Source organism: Sceloporus occidentalis, unplaced genomic scaffold (genome assembly GCF_023333645.1).
Source record: "Sceloporus occidentalis isolate IW3139 unplaced genomic scaffold, rSceOcc1.0.p SCAF_4, whole genome shotgun sequence".
Lineage (NCBI taxonomy): Eukaryota > Metazoa > Chordata > Lepidosauria > Squamata > Phrynosomatidae > Sceloporus > Sceloporus occidentalis.
The window spans coordinates 59,622,543-59,643,002 of record NW_028316984.1 but is presented as its reverse complement, the minus strand read 5'-3'; the positions used below and the strand labels follow the sequence as shown (position 1 = coordinate 59,643,002).

Genomic DNA, 20,460 nt, shown 5'->3' with positions numbered 1-20,460 from the left:
CTCCCTACTCCCCTGAATGCCTCACTCCCCAGGGCAGGTCATGCGGCTAGGCCCAAAAGCTTTGCAGGCAGCAACACAACCTGCTCATGTGAAAGTCTGGCCTGAAAATAGTCAGCAACCACATGTGCAGGCCTTTATAGGCCTGGCAAATCATGCTGGGAATATTGCAGGATTTTGCAGTCCTGTGAGATTTGCATGTGATTTGAAGTGTGATTTCATACCAGATCCCACCCCCCAAGTCTCATGATGGCTATGGCATTCCATAGCATTGTTGGCATGAGGCTGAGGGAGAAGTTCAGAAATACATACATTTGCACACATTGGGGGGGGGGGGGGAGCAGCCACAGCTGTGTGGCTACACATAATGCAATTTATTGAATTGGGGTGAGTTCAAAGGGAAAACTGTGTGGATAGTTGTGCCAAACTCACCTCGGTGTGTGTAGACAAGTTTGTAGGCTCCGTGGATTAATTAACCCAAAGGTAAGATAGATTTTCCTGCCATTGTAGATGTACTCTCGGTAAGAGGTAAATATTTTGAAATACTGTATGTTTCTAAAATATTCATCCCACATCTCCTGTATCTAGTTGTCCTATGCAAACCATCATTCCCCTCTTTCTTCAGCCCAAGGTGCAAAATATATGGAGAGATAGCTAGCTAGCCAGACAGACAAAGAAAAGGACATACTACCCCTATTTGTCCACAGTAAATTGCCATACCTGATTTTAAAGGTTTTGAAATGTCTTGACACATTTGGAAGAATTGCCATAGTGTACATGGTGTAGTCATAAATCATCTTTGCACGAATATCTCATAAACTATATGTGGTTGGCAGTGAAACATATGTTCAGGGTAGAAGTGCAATGGGTATCACAGATACTTTTAAATAAAACAAAGATTATGTACTTGCTAGGTGTATCTTTATTTTTTGTTATTTAGTTGTAATACTAATTTCCTATCTGTTCAGATCATACTAATTACTTTTTATCAAAAATTGGTTCAACTTTGGTCCCATCCCGGGAGCAAGGTAGGATAATAAATTAATAAATTTCACAGAGAAATCTTTTGGATGTCTCATGTAGCCCACATTTGTTGTCCTTTGCTGATGCCTCTTGTTACTCAATGGCATGATCACTCTGACCATTGGCTCCCATTTGCTCATAGGCACTGACAGACCTAGAGCTTATATACCTGACCTCATCAGAGGTACCTTGATCTAAGGGCTCCCTTCAGTAGTATGAGACAGAGACAATTTTGATGCAGTCCCTTACATTTCCCCAGATTTAGTGGTTTGGGGACATTGTTTGGAACAGCATGTGATGGTGTACAGGGATGACAGTGAGGAGAGGAAATAACTGAAAATCTCTTCTCTTGTCTTCTACTTATAAAAACTTCTACTGGATGAAGAGTCATGCCTTCAATGGAGGAACATAAGGTGAATATCACCCCGTGATATTTTCTAACACACTTTTTAAATCCCCTAAGATAATTACCAATACTACAACTTACAGTGGACTAAGTAAGTTGGTTATGTATTGTGTGAAATGACAAAGCTACTACTTTTACCCCTTATCAGACTTGTTTCCCTCTTGTGTCATATTGCCTGTTACATCAAAACTTGGGTTCATATTTTGAAATATTTCAGCATTTGCTTCTTTTCCCTTTCTTGTATTTCTTCCATTGTGTTCCTCCCTGACCTCTTGTTCTTCTCACCACTGTTCTTTTCCTTCTCCCTTTCTGTTTCTAAAATAGTGATGGGCCAAAACAGTTAGGTTTATTTCTCACCCTGGTGGTTACACTGACAAAATGACAATGCTTCTTGTTAGGGAACTTAACTATGGATTGGCATTAGCCAGGTAGAAATTTCTGAGAAGCATGAAATAATCCTTCTTAACAGGCAACACAAGATGAACAGGTGAAGATTTGTACTGGGATTTATAGAATTTCCTTTGGTGTCTTATTGTGTGGGGGAAAACATCAATGAGAACATTAGCAAGAGTTGAGTACATTATAAATGTTACATCAAATCAATCTTTCACTCCTAAATTCTGTTATTATTGTTGTGAAGTACTTAAATGCAACTGTTCCATTAACTAATTAAATGTCTGAGGGAATATTTTTTTCTCCGTAAGACTATTTATCCAGAAAGATTTAAAACTGCTATTAGTAAGCTTCCAAATAGCAACTTTGATTTCCCAGCCCTCCCCATTCGTAAATTTGCTACTATCTACTAACATCTTTGCTACAGACAAGCAGTTACTCAAGGTTTATTGGCATTGTTTCCCAAGATTTAAATGAGATATAAAATTTTATAGCAGGCATAGTATTTTAATGACTGTTTCATTATTTTACATGGCGAACATGAATGGATTCAAGGAGTAATATTGATGGACAGCATGTCATTAGGAGATACAGAAGTGCTGTATGAGTCATTTATGTGCAAATTAGGATCTTCTGTGTTTCAGGGCTTGGTTTGCAAGATTATATATAGCCCAATCTCTCTTGGTGCAACAGGACCAAAGAGAGTCAATAGAAAAGAGCCACTTTTTTGGTTTGCTATATAATTTTGCTTGTCTGCCAGATTAGCAAATTTGTTATTGATGTTTATCTGAGGCAAACCAAGTATCTGTTCTCTAATATTTAACAATCAGGTGCCCAAAAATGTCTTGCTCCCTTTCATATTTTCTTTTCTTTATACCTGATCCACTTTCAGAACACCCATGAAGTGTGGAATATTTCTTTCTTCCTTGAAACCCTTCTCTTCCAATAGCTATCTCTCTTATTATGCCTTTGCCTCAGTCTCTGGGCCTCCCTCCCTAACATTAATGGTAAGATTGTGGATCTGGACTTGCACATACTCTTCCAAAAAACTTGGAAAGTTACTGCAAGTTCCACACTGGTAGGTTTGGGAATTTGTAGTCCAAAAATTACCTTCCCCAAGCTCTGTCCCTACACTATTACGTAATAAAAAGATGTTATACTTCTTTCTTATCTGGAGATAAGGTGATGAAAACATCATTACATCTGCTATTGATACTTGTACTTGCATCTGTGCACCTTCGATTAACTGCTTAGCAATAACCAAAGCCCAGTCCTCCTGTGGTAAAAAAGGAAGCAGATGAGTGTTCTGGACCAGGAAAGATGCTCTCAACCTCATCTCCTTGTGGGGCAAGGAGAAGGACCAGGAACATTTCCATGAATGCCATTGGGATGTTCAAAAACAGCACAGCCCAAATGAGGGGAAAGGGCACAGTATAACCGTGGAGGACTGCAGGATTAAAAGCAAAAACCCTCTGACAGTGGTACTGTGAAGTGACTGATCATAACTCGCAGAACAGCCATGGGACAGCCACCATGTCTTTCTTTGAGGAATTGCACAACATATTTACTGGAGATTCCACCATTCACCCAAAGTGTGTGGCTCAGAGCACCATGATTCTTTGGATCTTATTTGGGCAGGTTCCAGCAAGTGTAAGATCCATCCCTTGAAGAGGGCTCCCAGGAACTATTCTAGAGCAATCCAGGTAACATACTGTAAAGAAAAGGAATGTAATGGTCGGGTTGAGCGGGCGAGTGGAGGGCTTGAGGACCCAGGGGGGTTGAAAGGTAGAGAAAAGATCCAGCAGGAAAGGGGGAAACAATTAGGGGTTACACCTGCAGGGAGGGGTGGAGCCCTGGGGGGTTTGAAAAAGAGGGAGGGAGAGGCACTAAGGGGGCGGAGAGGACGCGGAAGACGGGGACGCGGAGAGGAGATGGAGGAAGGGAGAGAGGAGGCGTGCTCGGAGATAGGAGAAGGACGCGAGGGACGAAGAGACTGCGCCCTAGGAGGGAGGGTATGAGTAGGACCAGTCCTCGCTACTCACCCCGCATGCCCTCGAGAGGAGTTGGGAAGGAGAGGGCAGCCTTGGAACCCTGAAGTAGGCTGCAGGAGGGAAGGGCTGGAAGAAGGCGAGGAGCCGTGGTGGGTGCTAAGGGAAGAATGCCAAGCAGGGGCAGCAACTCCGAGACGTGCCACGAGGGAAAGAGCAAGAAGTCCAGTGTGGGATTATCGTCCTCCCCGTTCCCACACCCTGTGAAGAAGAGCCCCTTGAATGGTTGAGTCCCGAAGAAAAGGGAAGGGGTTCCTTCCTGAGCCAGTGGAGCAACTAGGCCAGTGTCACAGTAACTTCAAGACCTTATTTATGTTGCTATCTCCAGTGAAGTAACTGGGAGATGGGATTGTGCAACGGTGTAACCAGTGACCAAGAATAAAAAGGACTGTGAGTTTGTTTGGCAAAGTTATCAGCCTCAGTGTTTGTTTATAGTGACTTTTGTGTGCATACATGGAGCCAGTCCCAGGGGCGTCGCCTAGGGGCGGGGTTGCCACGCCCACACATACCCATCCCTAATGTACATGTCTGTGTTCCTCTCTTGTTTGTGAGTAGTATTTCAGTGGGGCCCAGCATGATGGTTAGTTTGGATCTTTACTGCTGCTATCCAGATTTGTAGTTGATATGGACCTATAGCAAGCACAGAACAGCGATGAAGCAGTCATTACTTTGTACCATGTGGACCAGTTTCCAGATCCACAATCTGTTTCCTCTGTGGCAAGCAGCAGCTCTCTTTCCCACCCCACAAATGCAGAAAGCAAAGGTGAACATGGAGTCAGATAGAGTTCCCAAGCAGACAACCATGGTACAACCCTTTTAAAATTAATTTATGGAAAATACAGTCAGCAGTCTGTATCCACTGATTTTTTTTATCCATGGATTCAAGCATCCACAGCTTGAAAATATTTTGAAAATATATAAATTACAATAAACAAACCTTGATTTTGGCATTTTATATAAGGGACACTATTTTACTCCTCCATTGTATTTAATGGGACTTGAGCATCCATGGATTTTGGTATGAGGGTCCTGGAACCGAACCCCAGTGGATGCCAAGGGCTAACTGTACACATGTTTGTATGTGCTGCATTTGTACTGAGCCTGTATGAAATTACATAAAATGTGTTTCTATGCTCATCTTCTGTTGCTGTCAACCAAACTGTTACCTAAAGTGGGATGCATGAAAGGTTGAGTGTAATGTTAATCGGTTATGTTATAGTCAACACCGAAACTGTAAAAAACCCTCTTATCCCACCTGCTAATGAGAAGTGATTTATATTATAGTGGAATGTCATGTTTCCACCAGCAGAAAGGCTATAGGAAAAGAAGAGAGTGCAAGATGACATGGGACATGGCTGATCATTGGATGGATCATTCAACAGAATAGTTGGCAAGATTAATGGGCCATTTATAGGAAGAGGGGAAACTATACTTGGATTTTAGAAGGAGAGAGGAGAAAAGGCTGAACTGGAAGATAAACAGGCCAGCAAGTACCTTAGAAGCTGCATCAAGACACAGATTGTCCTGCTTAGCATTCTGGTCAAGCACCTATCATCTAGGGGCAATGCTGTGGTGGTGGTGGGGGGCTGGTATTGGGGACCCACTTGGGATCCTGCCATTGTCCTAGGTACAGGATGAGGACAAAGTAGTTGGCAGCCAGGGAAATACAGGGGATCACCAAGGCATCCTCACAGCAGCCTTGAGGGGAGGGAGGTGCCCTGACATATTGATGAATGGAGAATGAGAAACTTTACAGTTTGTGACCTGGCTAACTAAATTATTTTTGTTTCAAAAATTAAAAACGCACCACTCCTTCACTGATCTGTAATAGAATAGCATTTACTATTGAACATTGCAACATGGCTTTCAGCAAACAACATATAAAAGGTCAAATAATTGCATACACAACAACAAAGCAGTATGCATAGATGGCGTACTTGCTAACCAAAGGGAGTCTGAGAACCCATCCATGATCTGCAGAAAGTAGAGTAGGGAAGGGGAAAATGGGGAATATGATTATACAGCACATTGTTACCCATAAACAACACAGCTAGAACTAATGGGGAAACAGTGTGCACATCCATCTGACATAATTGCTGCTGAAAACCTATCAGGAAACATTTTCCCATTACAAACCTATGAGCATTTCCAATATAAATGGTCCTAGGCAGAAGTGGCTTTCCATGGCCAGGATGCCCTCATCAATAATTTCTTTGACAGTTGATCATCCAACTCTGAAATGATTGGCTGCAAGATGACATCTGCACTGGCTTGCAAATAGCCACAGAGTAATGCTTATTCATTCTTCAACTGTAATGGCTCTCCTCATGCAGGTGTCTCGTTTCCACATCTCTAGATTAAGGATGTCCACTAATTTGGAGAAAATAGAGTAGCACACCAGACTACACCACCCACACAAACCACCTGCTTGTGTACTCCCACCAACAAAGAGGACATCTGGGTGCATGGCGAATGTTCCAGGCTGTGTTGGGAGTGACCATTAAGGAGTACGCGAACCCTGCTCAAAACATGGGCATGGGATCTAAGGAACTTGATTTCTCATGCCAGAGCACTTCTCAGTTGTACCTGTTGTTTATTCTGGAACATGCCCACCATATCACGAACTGGAATAATAGCTTGCAGCAAGGCTAATGTTGTCATGCAGCACTCCAAAGCACCCTTCCTCATGATTAGTCCAATAGTCAGTGATTGAATGCAACAATGACCAGGCCGCTCAATGATGGATAACGCTTGTCCACAGGCTGATATATCACAAGGTGCTTTCCTATACTAGGCAATGGGAGTGTATAGGGGGGAAAGTGTTAGCAAGGTTCCTGCTTGTAGTCAGGAAACTGATGGACAGGAAATAATAAATAAAGTCGAGCAGCCATGGATGTGTGGCCAAAAATTATTTGCGGAAACTGGCTTGTGGAGATCTCAGAATGGAGGGATATGTAACTGCTTAAGTTGAATTGAATTTGCCACAATGTGCCTCAGTATTTGGGAAATAGTGTATTTGAGTATTTGAGTAATATTTGTGTAATAGTGTAGGCAAGCCCAGTGTTGCTGAGAATCTGGAAAATGGTGGTCCCACTCAGATTTTACAGAAAGTATAGACAATCCTTTGGTCAAGAAGTGCATGTTAAACTTTCTGTAAAACACTGGGTATTGTTAATGACACTATATAAATCAAAATATGTGTGTCTGTAGTGTCTCTCTTTCTCTGTGTGCAAGTGGCAAATATAGACAACAGCTTATTGATATTACTTGGTAGGATTTTATATATCATTCTACCTCATGAATTAATTGAGGAGCACTATTGGGGGAATATGCTGAAGCCAACTGGTCTAGATTTCATTTGTTATAGGATTTTTTTTAACTTAGTATTTAAAATGTTTGTTAATCTTTTTCCAAACCACCAGGACTCCCAAACCAATGTATAATAAAACAGATAAAAACATCACATAAAGGAACAGATTTTTTTAAAAAAAAACTATTTAAAAGTCAATTCTAATAGTTTTTTTAAAAGTCAAAGACCATCCAGAACAATATAATTTTGCTCACCACCCAGAAACAAAACATGTCCAAGAAATAGTAATTGAATTGTAATTGTCTTTATATACCTTGTAATTGTTTTAAGTTCATTTTCCTGACTCTCTGATTTTTCTGTTACTAGGTTCATCAATAGAAATCTTCTTGGGGAAAACAAAACTGGCAAAATTCACCTTCCCTAAATAGTAGCAAGTGCTGATTTAAAAACACAGATATTTATTATTACTGTTGTTGTTGCTGTTGTTTCTCTGATCTCAGTGTAGCTTATAAATAATGTTAAAGCAACAGGTTAAACAGTTTAAAATAATAAAATAATTTAAATAAACTAAAACATATTAAACATTAGTTCTTGGTTTCTCATTTAAGAAGAATATAGATAAGATGGAATGGTTTCAGAGAAGGACAGCAACAATTATAAGAGAAAGGAAAGATTTAGGGAATTGGTTATGTTTAGCCAGCTGAAGAGAAGACTGAGGGGTGACATGATTGTTTTTAGACTAATTCTAATGGTTTTAAGTTGCAGATAGATAAATTTTGACTGAACATTAGAAATAATTGCTTAACAGTAAAAGCGGTTTAGCAGTGGAAACAATTTCCTAGAGAAGTGGTGGGGCCTCTTTTTTGGACATCTTCAAAGAAAGAATGGGCAGTTACTTTCTAGGGCTGCTTTAGCTGCATTTTCTGCATTGGGCGTGTGGTTGGACTTGATGACCTATGAGGTCCTTTCCAACTCAACAAATAAAGTAAACCCATAGATTATAAATAAAAGTGGTCTGAAACTTTACATATTGGGACAGCTGTGGGTGTATAATACTCTCTAGGGCTGACAACTGCGTTAAAAGAGGTTTGGTGAAGGAGAGGTTCATCACAACAAGTTACAGTCATTTGGTGTTAATATCATAGGCTTTCAAGAGTGGTAATATTTTGTATCAAGTGTAGGCTTGTCACCAAATTTTGTCCACAGTAAATTTTTGAAACTGGTCTGGATAATGTCATTCACGCAAGATATCTGAAAAATTATGAGGTAAGAAAGCCAAATGGGTTTGGACAAGTTCAGGAACGTTTCTCAAGGAGCATCCTTCTAGTTGCTTCTGAATTTTTGCAAATTGAATCTATGAACCGATATCAAGTCCCACCATAACCTAAAACCTTTTATAAAATTTAGTACAGAGAAATGGAAGAGGGAATGCTATCATAGAGGGGCCATGAATTGTGCAACATCCCTCTCTCTGGTATTAGGAAATCATTCTCAACGTATTTTTTTTTTGTATTTTTTGCTGAATCTAGTGACATGGAGGATACTTGCTGCTTATGTCTTAACTTGTTTTTTCTCATTCTTAGCAGGCCTGCTCAAAATGTTGAAACTTAAGAACCACTTAATTCAGTTTCTTCAACAAGATCGGGTTTTATACATCTCTTGTAGATGAAAGAGTTCTTTTTTTTTCTTTCCTTTTGTACTAAAAACACAAAAGGATTTCAGAAGTGACAGGTTTTTGGTTGCTTCTCTTTCATTTACATTAAAATAAAAACATATATTTCCTCCACAGCTAACTCAGGTTCTTCCATTACTATCTTTCAGTGTCCTGTAGGCAGCCCAGATGGATTTTGACAAGTATCAAATATAGGTAACCTGTTCGGCTGAAACTGAAAAAGGAGGCAGGGAAATAAGTCCCCTGTTGGCTATATGCTCTGAATCTGACAGAAAACGGACTATTTGTACACTTCTCATAAATAGCAATGCTGAAAAACCATTTGACTAGCCTAAATTATTGAAATCTTCCAGCCTTACCTTTTCTTTGAAGGGCTCCTCACAACTTCCACCTTGACCCTAGTTCTTAGAGATGTGGCATGTTGGCTGCCACACAGGCAGGCTGTCAAAATCCTTGTGAAGGATGGTAATAGCAGAATGACTTTTGGAGGCAAGCTTATAATTGGTGCAAGGTTTAAGATTTCCTCTTCTTTCTCTCCCCCACTTTCCTGGCTTACTCAGCTGTCAGCTTGATGTGAACACCCAGAGTGCTGTGGCTGAAATGGGCCATTCACAGAGAATGATTAAATACAGGCTGTAGGTTCAGTGAGGAAATCTTGCCAGACATGTCATGGAAGGAGACTGATATTCATTCATGAGGAGAGGCGTTCCTGAAGGAGAGGGATTTTTTGAATATTTTTCATCATTCAGCAGGCTAGAATAATAATACTGTGATCAGGCAAGTCAAGCTTTGACTGATAAGCGAAGGCAAGTCCTGGAGAAAGGGGATGTGTTTATGTGCCTGTGTGTGAGTGTGTGTGAAAACATCTTGTGTAGCATGATTGCCTTCTTGATTTTCTCTGTTACTCTCCGTAATATGCTTGAAAAGTTTTATTTTCACCTCAGGGACTATGAGGCTGTCCTCATTTAAGAATATAAATGCAGAAATTACTGTTTCACAATTGACAGCTTTAAGCACTTCCCCTGGCAGCCTGTCTGTCTTATTTGCAAGCCAGCATATCCATGTTGCCTTGCCAAAGCAATTGAGATCTTTACCCTTTGCATTATAATTATAGGTCAGGCTGCTTCATGAGAAACATAATTCTGGTTGCTGATGAATGAATGATTTTCTTTTCCAGCTGCAGTTACTGCTTTTACTGTCTTCTCCAGACCATTAAAAAAAAAACAATTGGTTATTTGTTGGTCCATTTTGGGTTTGTGAAAGACATGCAAATATCCTAAAGCTGGAGGAAAACTTTCAAAATAATAATTAAACAAATTGCTTATAATGAAAGTGAGATGTGATGTTAAAACGATCAAACATGGGAATGGTCCAGGACATAGCTATATTGCCCATAATGAATCCTTCTTTGCCTCTTTTGTATAGCTTCATATGTGTCTGTGTATGTAGGTTGCACTGGAGTGCCACTGAGTCTGAGATCCACAAAATCACATTCCTTTTACCATCATGAACTATCATGATTTAAATATGTGTGTTTTTAAATATATATTTACCACTAAATGAAGCATTGCAACTTACTAAACTATGGCACTTTTAGATTAAATGAGAGAAAGCTCTTTTCTTCAATTCCTACCATGCGAAATTAGGATGGATGTTAAATATCAAGGATGTACATGTGCATGTGTGTGGTTGAAGAAAATGTCCCCCACTTTTTCTAAGCCCAACTCATGGAGGAGAAGAATTATGATGCCATCTGTTTCTGTGTAGAGGGGATCTGTGGCACGATACAAATGCTGCAAATGAATGGGCATCCAGGGTGAAGGGAAACTGCAAGGCTGCAAGAAATATAGGATAGTTGATGAAAAAGAGACCTTGCAGCACCTTTGAGAGTAACTGAAAGATAGAAGTGCTAGCATGAGCTTTCATAGGCTTGAGTCTACAAAAGCTCATGTTGCCAACATCTGTCTTTCAGATATTCAGTTTCAAGTGCTGCAAGATCCCTTTGCATACTGATTTTTCCAGACTAATACAGCTATGTCTTTGAATACTGAAAAAAGAATCCTTTGTGTGCCTTATGTTCTAGTCATGTCACTGGTGGATGCATGTTGATGGCTACTTAATCAAGTAGCTTTAGGTTTCAGAAAAAGTATGCCTCTTAGTACTAGCAACTTGGGACCAACAATAAGAAGGGACTGTTGCTCCCATGTTCTGCTTGTGAATTTTCAATAGGCATCTGACTGGCTGCTATGGGAACATGATGCTGCATTAGATGGAGTTCTTGTTTCATCCCAAAGGACAATTCTCATGTTCCACCTGTCCTTCATAATATTTAATACTTGTTAAGCCATGTTTTGAGATCCTTATTTCCTTCTCCTCTATAACCAGCAGCCAATTAGATGAAGCAGTGGCGAGGGAACATACATCATTAGTGGAAAGAAGATGTTTGAGATGCTGTAACAGGACTCTGATAGTTTATGCAGAAGTAATACTAAATGAATAGATTCAATCAAGGAGATCATGGTCCTGAGCCTGCAGAACCTGAACAGAGCAGTTGGACAGATGGGGTTGGAGGTGTCTTACTCATGAGGTTACCATGAGTTGAAGCCAACTTGTCAACAGACATGATTCCTGTTCAGTGTGTAGTATGGAATAATTTTAAATTATTGGCTTAAGGTTATTTTTAGTGAATCTATGTCCTTTCTTCTTCCTAAATATACTGAAAGGAGAAAAATCAGGGTTTGTTCTTTTTCTGATAGCCTAATCAGGATTTTTGGACATTCACCTAAGGATTACCAGGTGTGGGTATCTATGTGTGTGTGTGCTAAAGGTCAGATAAAACAGAGGCTGCTTGATATGGCTTGGCATCTAGATAATGACACTATCTCTTATTGAAAAATAGCCCTAATCTATTAAAAATTGTATTTGCATTAAAGTTTATTTTTTATTTTAAAGCTATTCACATATTTAAGACAGATTATAATTATTAATTTTAATTTTAACCTATTAAGTTAATTTTAATCTATTCATTACTTTATTAGGTTATTGGCAGTTCTGGATGGGAGGCATAAAAAAAGCCTTTATGATAGAGATTGTATAGTTCACTGACCTTTAGAAGAAATTGAGGAACTGCAGGATATTCTATTGAATTTTTCAGTTTATTCAAATACCAGGGAACAGTGCTCAAATATATAAGAACACCCACATGTGCCCTCATCATGAAGGCTGGTTACATTTGCTAAAATAGTTAGATAAGGCTCTGTAGAGACAGACTGGTTTTAACCTTTATGCATTTTTACCAGGGGGAAACATTTAAAAGATAATGATGTATGAAATCCCAGTATCCTAATTTATGAATCCCTATTAGTGATTTTATTTGTATATGTGACTTTGTGACTTTGTGTGTATGCATGTGATGCATACATGCATGTGATGACTATATATAAATGAAAATGCTTGGTTACTTTTGGTGACAGCTCTGTCTTTTTAACATGACCTTTAGAACAAATGTCAAAATAAAGGTCACATTCTAGATGTTTTAGACTTCAGCTCCCAGAAGTCTCAGCCAGTATGGCCAACAGTGAGGGGTTGTGGGCCTTCTGAGGTTGCTTTAGAATTCGGTAAAGCATGCAGATTTACACAATTTGAACTCTATTCTCAAGGTGCATGAAAGTGGAACAATACACATTCTACACAGGTACGGTAAGCCAGAAATTGTTACATTTCAACAAAGTTGACCTGCCCTTCCTTGTGCTCATAATATTGTATCTGTAAGAAGGCCAAATCCTAGAAGTTATTTTGTAAAGGTAAACACAACCTCTGGAGGGTTTTGATCCTCTGTGATAGAGAGAGATGTGGATTTCAAACATGGAGCATACCTCAATGTAGAGTGAATGTCGAAATGCCTGATTCAGTACCTCTGTAAATTGAACAGAGTCTTACTAGGAGCCTGCCTTTGCTCTGATACCACTGTACTATTTTTGATGTTGTTTTAATTCTAACCTAGGTGTTCTGTTTCCCCCCCACTCTGCGTTGATTTTAGGTGAGGATGTATCAGATGATTTTTGTGCTGATAGTCCTTCACCTTCCAGAACAGCGACTTGCGAAGTACCATGTGCAATGGACTGTGTTCTGACTGAATGGTCACAGTGGTCATCTTGTTCCCACTCATGCTCCAGTAAAAATGCAGAAGGGAGACAAAGCAGAACAAGATCTATACTGGCCTTACCAGGAGAAGGTAAACAGCGGGTCTCTTGTGGCTATTTGTTTGTCTCCTTGCAGTTTCCTATGACATCATAATTTCTATTGATATTTCCTTACTTATTGAGGACCAGTCTTTCCTTCCTAGGGCATAATACAGCTGCTGTCCAGGATAAATTTATTTTATTTATTATTTATATACTTTCCCTAACTGGATAAATTGTTTTGGGCACCTGAGTCAAAAGCACCCACATGTTCCTCCCTCCTTGTCCTTGGTGAGGAAAAGACAAAAAAATAAATTAATTAAATAACCAACTATGCTGGTCATTGGCCATAATAATATATTTCATTTTTTTTCCAAATAACTAACAATTTCTGCTTTTCCATGACACTTAGAAGACTCATTGCTTTCCCTAATGATAGGGACAGCACCACTGAGTATTCCTAAGTTTTATAGCATTAGTTTTTATTAATGTATTCTTGCATACTCAGACCACTAATACATCATACTGTAGCTAAGCTATGTGATTTTTTTAGATAAAGCTTTAGACAAGGCTCAGAAGTGTGTGGAATCTAATACATGTAGTGGATGAATCATTTGAAAAAACACACAACTGTATTGGAGGTCTCTCTTGAATGCTTTCCTGTCCACATTCAAATAAAGTATGTGTTATGTTTGCTAGTACTGTTGTGCGACCTGTCACTAGTATTGAAATCTTAAAACTATATGTGATGGATGCTTACTATCATCTTACTAGTAGCTCCCAGTGTCATAATCAGGTTACAAAACAAAAACAGAATCTGGGATTTAGGAACAGTGAAGCCTAGAATTATCAGATATAAGTTTTTGAAAATGAAAATGGTATATAAATATGTATAGTATGTTATGGTATGTAGCATTTCTAGGTTTTGGTTTTTCAAGGCTGTGTGCTGTTTCACATTTCCCTGAAGAACCATTTGGATTAGCTTCCAGCCCCATTGTAATAATACTAATTAATAATCCTTATCACTGGGGGGAAATTGCACCTACAAAGCTCTGTACAAATATTCATTAATCCACTTTGTTGCCAAATTGTATCTGATAACATTGAAGTCATGACTTAATGAAGCTTTTTAATACATCAGAATATTGGATTTTTAAAAAAGATAAATTTACACAGAGGAATTAATTAAATGATGATGCATGTTCCAAGTAATGTTGAAGGTAACTTACAATGCAGAAATCCAGGAAAGCCTACTAAGAAATGCAAGAGAAAAACTATATTAATTAAGGCTGTGTATGGTCCTGTTAAAATATAGTGTATTATTTAAAAATGTATATACGTTAGTTAAATATTGAATGGTACATTAAATATTTCATAGCACAATTCTGTAAGGAAAAAAGAGAATAAAAGCTTAAAAATACTGCTTCTTTTCATTGGATTTGACTTCAGTGTTGTCCATTTGTATTGTTTCACCTAATTTATGGGCCTTAGTGTAAGCTCATTTAGGTACTGTCTTTTCTTTGGCCAGCATTTATCTGTAGATTGATAGATTTTAGGCTTTATTTGTACAAAATGTAAAAAAGGAAATGGGGTCTTTAGATAATAAAGAAAACAGAGATGGAGATATATTTCCCTGCCCCCTAAAAGACTAGAAGTGAAACAATTTTTATGAAGCAAACTGAAGTTCCAAGAGAAAAATAAAATAATGCTGATCAAAAGACACATGTTTTTTTAATAGAGACTCCTGCCATATACTGTATTGGATAGCACCAGGGTAGAATCTATTTGTTTGATCATTAAAACCTTACACATGTCGTAGGAAAGATGGAAGAATTTTTTTTCTTTTAAAATTGAGGCTTTAGTTCTTTAATCCCAGAAAGGCCATCCTAGAATGCTCAAAATATTTTGTATTTCTCCAAAGGTGGAGAAAAAGTTCTGTCCTAAAGAGGAAATCTAACTTCAGGTGCCTCTTAAAGAGAAGATTTAAGTTCAGATGGTTCATACAAGTCCCTGAGGAAACCACTGCAGACCTTATGTCTCTGAGGAGTTTATCACAAGGGAGGAATTTCTCTTAATTTCGAATGAAAAGAAAGTGGGGCCAGAATGCATTCACATGAATTCGCTAGTTCAGTGAATTTACGTGAATTCGAATTGTGTTCGAACTGACTTCCCATTGCCCGAAAATAGCTTGCCATTGCCCAAAATTGCGAGTGATCACCTCTCACGCAATAACGTGAAACCCCATGATTGCGTTCAGACTGACTTTCCATTGTCTGAAATTACGTGCGGTAGTCTATCACGCAATAATGTTAAACCTCATGATTGCGTTCGGATTGCTATTGGATTGTACATCCAATTTCCCTTGTCTGATAATGTCCTGAAACTAGTAAAAGTAAATAGCAGCAGGTCAAGGAAGTGGGCTGGGAGAAGTTGGAGGTCCAAGAATCCAAAGCCTTCCACGTGACTTTTAGATTGTATGTCATTGGCAGATTATATATTGTTTTGCTGATGCCTGTAAAGTGCCATGCAAATTTATGGCACTATATAAATAAACATTATAATAATAATAATTATTAATGATATTATTATTATATGTCCCTACCCTTTCCACCGAATAAGATAGATTTGACATAGTTCATTTCCTTCCCTTTAACATTAATGGGTGGGAAACAGTTTAAGCAGACAAATGGGAATAATACGGTTCCTTCCAGCCTTCCACTCTGTTGGGTTGGATCTGGCAGGGCTTGGAAATCTCCAATTTTAGAGCCATTTTTACTTAAACATATTGTTGAAAATAGGGGTGGCAAATTGGTATCCTTTCAGTTGCTTTCCAATTACCCCTGAGCATTGCCCACACTGCCTAGGGCTGATGGATGATGGAGTTGAACCTCTGAAGACCACAGTTTCTCTACCTCTGTTTTAAGAGTACTGCTTGTCTTTTTCATCACTTTGGATTATAGTGTTTTACATTCATATATTTTGAGTTTAAAAACTGATTTTCTGAGCCTGAAGCAGGCATTGTGTTCCTAATTTCTATTTTTCTCATATACTGTAATGACAAAAGACAAACATGTGGCAAGAGATTTTTATATACTTTCTTGAGCTGAAGTAGTACTAGCTGGTCATCTTGAGGAATTAAATTTAACATTTTTAGCTCCTTCTGCTCAATAGACATCATTACTCAATTCTCTGATTATTACATGAAACAACATACAGCTGTGTGTAACAGCTATGGAGTTCACTTGGTTGTGCTCTGTCTCTCTATCCTCATAACCAGAGTTTTTTGTTGCTCTTGATATTGCTGTTTTGCTACAACATTATTTCACTGAATATTTATACAGACATTTCAACACAGCAGTCTTAGGAAAGCAATGGAAAAAATGTCAGTTTGTGCTTCTGTAATTTCCTCCTGGTTTCTAAGATCTTTGGCATTTCAGAGAGAGATAATTAATCACCAGCTAAGGAATTCAGTTTCAATAACTTGCATTGCCATCAGTGTTGGCACTGTGTGGCTGCATTTTCTCTTCCACCTCTCTGTTTATGACTTACCCATAAAGATTTATTCTTAAAAAAAAAAAAAAAAAAAACCTGATCCTTTGAGTATTCAGCAGATATAGCAACTTACAGGATCCATGAAGGAGCCCTGGTGGCGCAGTGGTTAAATGCCTGTACTGCAGCCATTCACTCAAAACCACAAGGTTGCGAGTTCAAGACCAGCAAAAGGGCCCAAGCTCGACTCAGGCTTGCATCCTTCTGAGGTCGCTAAAATGAGTACCCAGACTGTTGTGGGCAAATTAGCTTACTTGCTAATTAGCTTACTTGCTGTTCACCGCTATGATCTTTGAAATAGCGGTATATAAATAAAACAAATTATTATTATTATTATTATTAAAGCCTGAGACAGAAGAAATCACCCAGTTCCACTGAAAGCAGGGCCAGATTCCAGTGTCAATTCAGATGTGACTCTGATAGATATTACTCAGTCCTACTATTATGATGATTATGATTATGATTGTTATTCCACTTCTTTCCAAAGTTGGAACTCAGTGTGGCTTACAGCTTTAAAAATGCAATTAAAAATGTACAAAAGTGAATATTAAAATAGAATTAAACTGTTACAGTATTAAAACACATTACTCACTAAAAGAATAAAATATAGTTTAAAAGTGCTACATCTCACCAAACACAGTGTGATATACCATTGCTGGCTGAGTTCTCAGATTAAGGAGCACTGATGTCAGTGATGGAGCCAGTGTGGCATCGTCATTTGAGCACTGGACTGCAACTCTGGAGACCAGGGTTTGAATCCCTATTCAGACATGGAAATCCACTGTGTGACCTTGGACAAAGCACATTCTCTCAGACTAAGAGGAATGCAAATGCAAGCCCCCTCTGAACAAATCTTCTCAATAAAACCCTGTGGTAGGTTTGCCTTGGGGTCACTACCGGTCAGAAATAACTTGAACATGCACAACAGCAACAAAGTCAATGATGCTTAAGTCAAGGCATACATCTTCAGAACTGAGAACAATAGTATTCAATACGCTTGAAAGTTGCTGACCCTGAAGTTTCCACATTAGCTGTGTTGCATATCTCCCTCACCACCACCACCCTGAGTCTTTTGACATGATATGGCAAGAGCATGTGGGTCTATTAAGGCCACTTACTGTGGCAGGAAAGAGAAAGATGAACTGAATTGCACCTGATGTGTTTGGAGCAGAAAACCAGTAGCACAAAATGCTTTGCTTTTATCCTATACAGGTGGAAAATCATGTCCTCCTGCTCGTGCACTACAAGAATATCGCCTGTGTAATGATCACTCTTGCAACTTGGTCTACTGGGAAACATCCACATGGAGCCCCTGTTCAGAAAATATCTTGATAACAGCTCTGAATGCTACTATGAAATGGAATGGCGAGGCAACCTGCGGAGTGGGTATGCAGATGAGGAAAGTCTTGTGTGTGAAGAACAATTCTGGCCAGATCCCAGCCAAAAGGTAGTGCAAAAATGCAGGCCACTGTAGGTACAATGGCCATAGTCGTTGGTATATATTGCCCTGATGTAAACTGATAACCAATTTCATAGTTTTAGCTTCCTGTAAATCTATGAAGGACAATTGTACACTTTCCTTTTTGACAGGTTGGTGTACAAACTATTATGACCACTAACACCACCATCTTTCTTCCTGTAAAGATGGTTTTTTTAGCTTCTTGTGAGTTTTAAACAAGATAGGTGACTGCATGAGACAGAATGAGCAGAGATTCCCGCATTGTTTCATTCCAGAGAAGATAGAAGAACATTGGGTGCATGTAACGGTAAATTCCTCATGTGTCTTCAAGCTGTGTCTCCCATATAGGGAGCATACATATGCTATTAAATCACATTGTTTCAGGATTGGCTCATTCCTTATCCTCCTATGCAGGTGAGAGACATATATGAAACCTGTCTGATGATTCAGACAAAGAGGGCTATTGAAGGCAATATGCTTGAAGGCATTTCACCTGAAGGAAACTCACTAAAGACATTTCACCTAACCAGGGAGCATTAAAAACTCAGTGTGATACAACATACACAAGTGTAAAGTGATGCAGAGCAAAACAAAACAAAACAAAAACAATTGAAACAAAATCCTAACTTCAGATAGATAGCTAGATCCTGATGATTAGTGATCAGCAAAAGGACTTTGGGGCTATGATGAATGGTTCAATAACCATGCTAATTCCATGTACTTTGACAAAATTCCATGTCTGGAGAAAATTAGGAATAAAATATATATATATATATATATATATATATATATATATGAGAGAGAGAGAGAGAGAGAGATGCCACTATTGTAATGCCTTTATATAATTTTTTTGTGCAGCTCAACTTGACATACTATTTCTACTTCTGTTCACTTCAATTCAAAACAAATGTTATAGAGCTGGAGAAGGTGTTGAAAAGGACAAACCAAATGATTAAGGAATTGGAGAAACGCACATTTTACTTGTGGGCTTTTCATTGGGTTTTGGTTGACTACCATGGTAGTTCTTTTTTCTGTTCTAGTAGGTCTTCTTATCTCTTTTAGAGCATTGGAGAAGTACTGGAGAAGTATAAAATTATCTTCAGGCTATATTTATAAGATATATATGAAACATAAATACATTTTGTGTTTAGACTTGAGTCCCATCTCCAAGATACCTTATAACTACATCTGCATTGCAGAAATAGTGCCATTTGACATTACTTTAACTGCCATAGCCCAGTGCTGTGGAATCCTGGGACTCCCAAGCACTTCAGATAAGGAAGACTCAACCTGTATGAAGACTCAACCATACTGTCGACTTATATAGAGACCATTGTTTGGGGGGAAATATGGCTATAAACAACATATTCAGCCCTATGCATAACCTAACCTCCTTCTCTTTAGTAGCTCAGAGAACTGACAAGCATGTGTTTCCACAGATATTTCTTAAAATAAAACATATTGAGACACTGCTAATTACTTTTTGGACAGTTAATGAGTCTAGAGAATTTCAGACTAGATTTAATTCTTATTGTATCACTCAAAACAATCTTGCTAAAATGAGCAGACTACATTGACTGCAGTAAAGTTAATTAAAATGCTTTAGGTTAATGGGATTAATTGAGTGACACAGGGAATGTCTAGTGTCCATTGATAAGCACAAAGTTTATCAGTCCTTGTTTTTGGCATGTTTTGTGTCATACACAGTTTAAAGCATATTTGTTCTTTGTTCCTAAAGGAGAAGTATAAAGAAAGGAAATGCTGTGCTTAAGTGCCACTCAAAGGTTTTCAGATTTGTTTAAGATATCAGAGGAGTGTTCTGATCAAACAGAATATAGAAGAGATGCAGTTCTGAGAGAGCCAGCGTGGTGTAGTGGTTTGTTCATTGGACTATGACTCTCGAGACCAGAGTCTGAATCTCAGCTCAGCCATGTAAAACCACTAGGTGACCTAGGGCAAGTCACACTCTTTCAGACTCAGAGAATGGCAATGGCAAGCCCCTTCTGAAGAAACTTGCAAAAAAAAAACCCAAAAAAAACCCTACAAAAACCCATGATAGGTGTGTCTTAGGGTAACTGTAAGTCAGAAACAACTTGTAGACACAAAACAACAACAGCAACAAGCAGATATGAAACATGCTGTAGTTGTAGTAAAAAGTGCTTGTATCTATTGAGATTTCTGAAATGTGTAATTTAACCTATTCTTAGTGCAGTGGGGTATGGGGAGGATTTGATCTGTTTATACAGTTATCTGTTTTGGACCTATTTTGTAATAAGCCAAGCTATAAAGGAGCCTCTTCTCTCCTGCCTCTTTTATCCTGGCTTCTAAGCACACCAGCAGTGGTGTAGGATTTCCTGGTACCAGGGGAGAGAGTGCATAGTATCAAAGAGTTGAAATAAACTGCAAGGGACATATGGTCTGC

At 38.7% G+C, this 20,460-nt stretch overlaps 1 protein-coding gene across 1 annotated transcript in view; it reads left to right on the top strand.

The window, feature by feature from the left end:
• Nucleotides 1-20,460, top strand: part of THSD7B (thrombospondin type 1 domain containing 7B) — a 597,991-nt gene that overhangs the window by 331,414 nt on the left and 246,117 nt on the right. Inside the window, exons 8-9 of the mRNA XM_089520110.1 lie at nucleotides 12,889-13,083; nucleotides 17,792-18,026. Coding sequence (XP_089376236.1) covers nucleotides 12,889-13,083; nucleotides 17,792-18,026 — 430 coding nt within the window. The remainder of the gene's footprint in view (nucleotides 1-12,888; nucleotides 13,084-17,791; nucleotides 18,027-20,460) is intronic.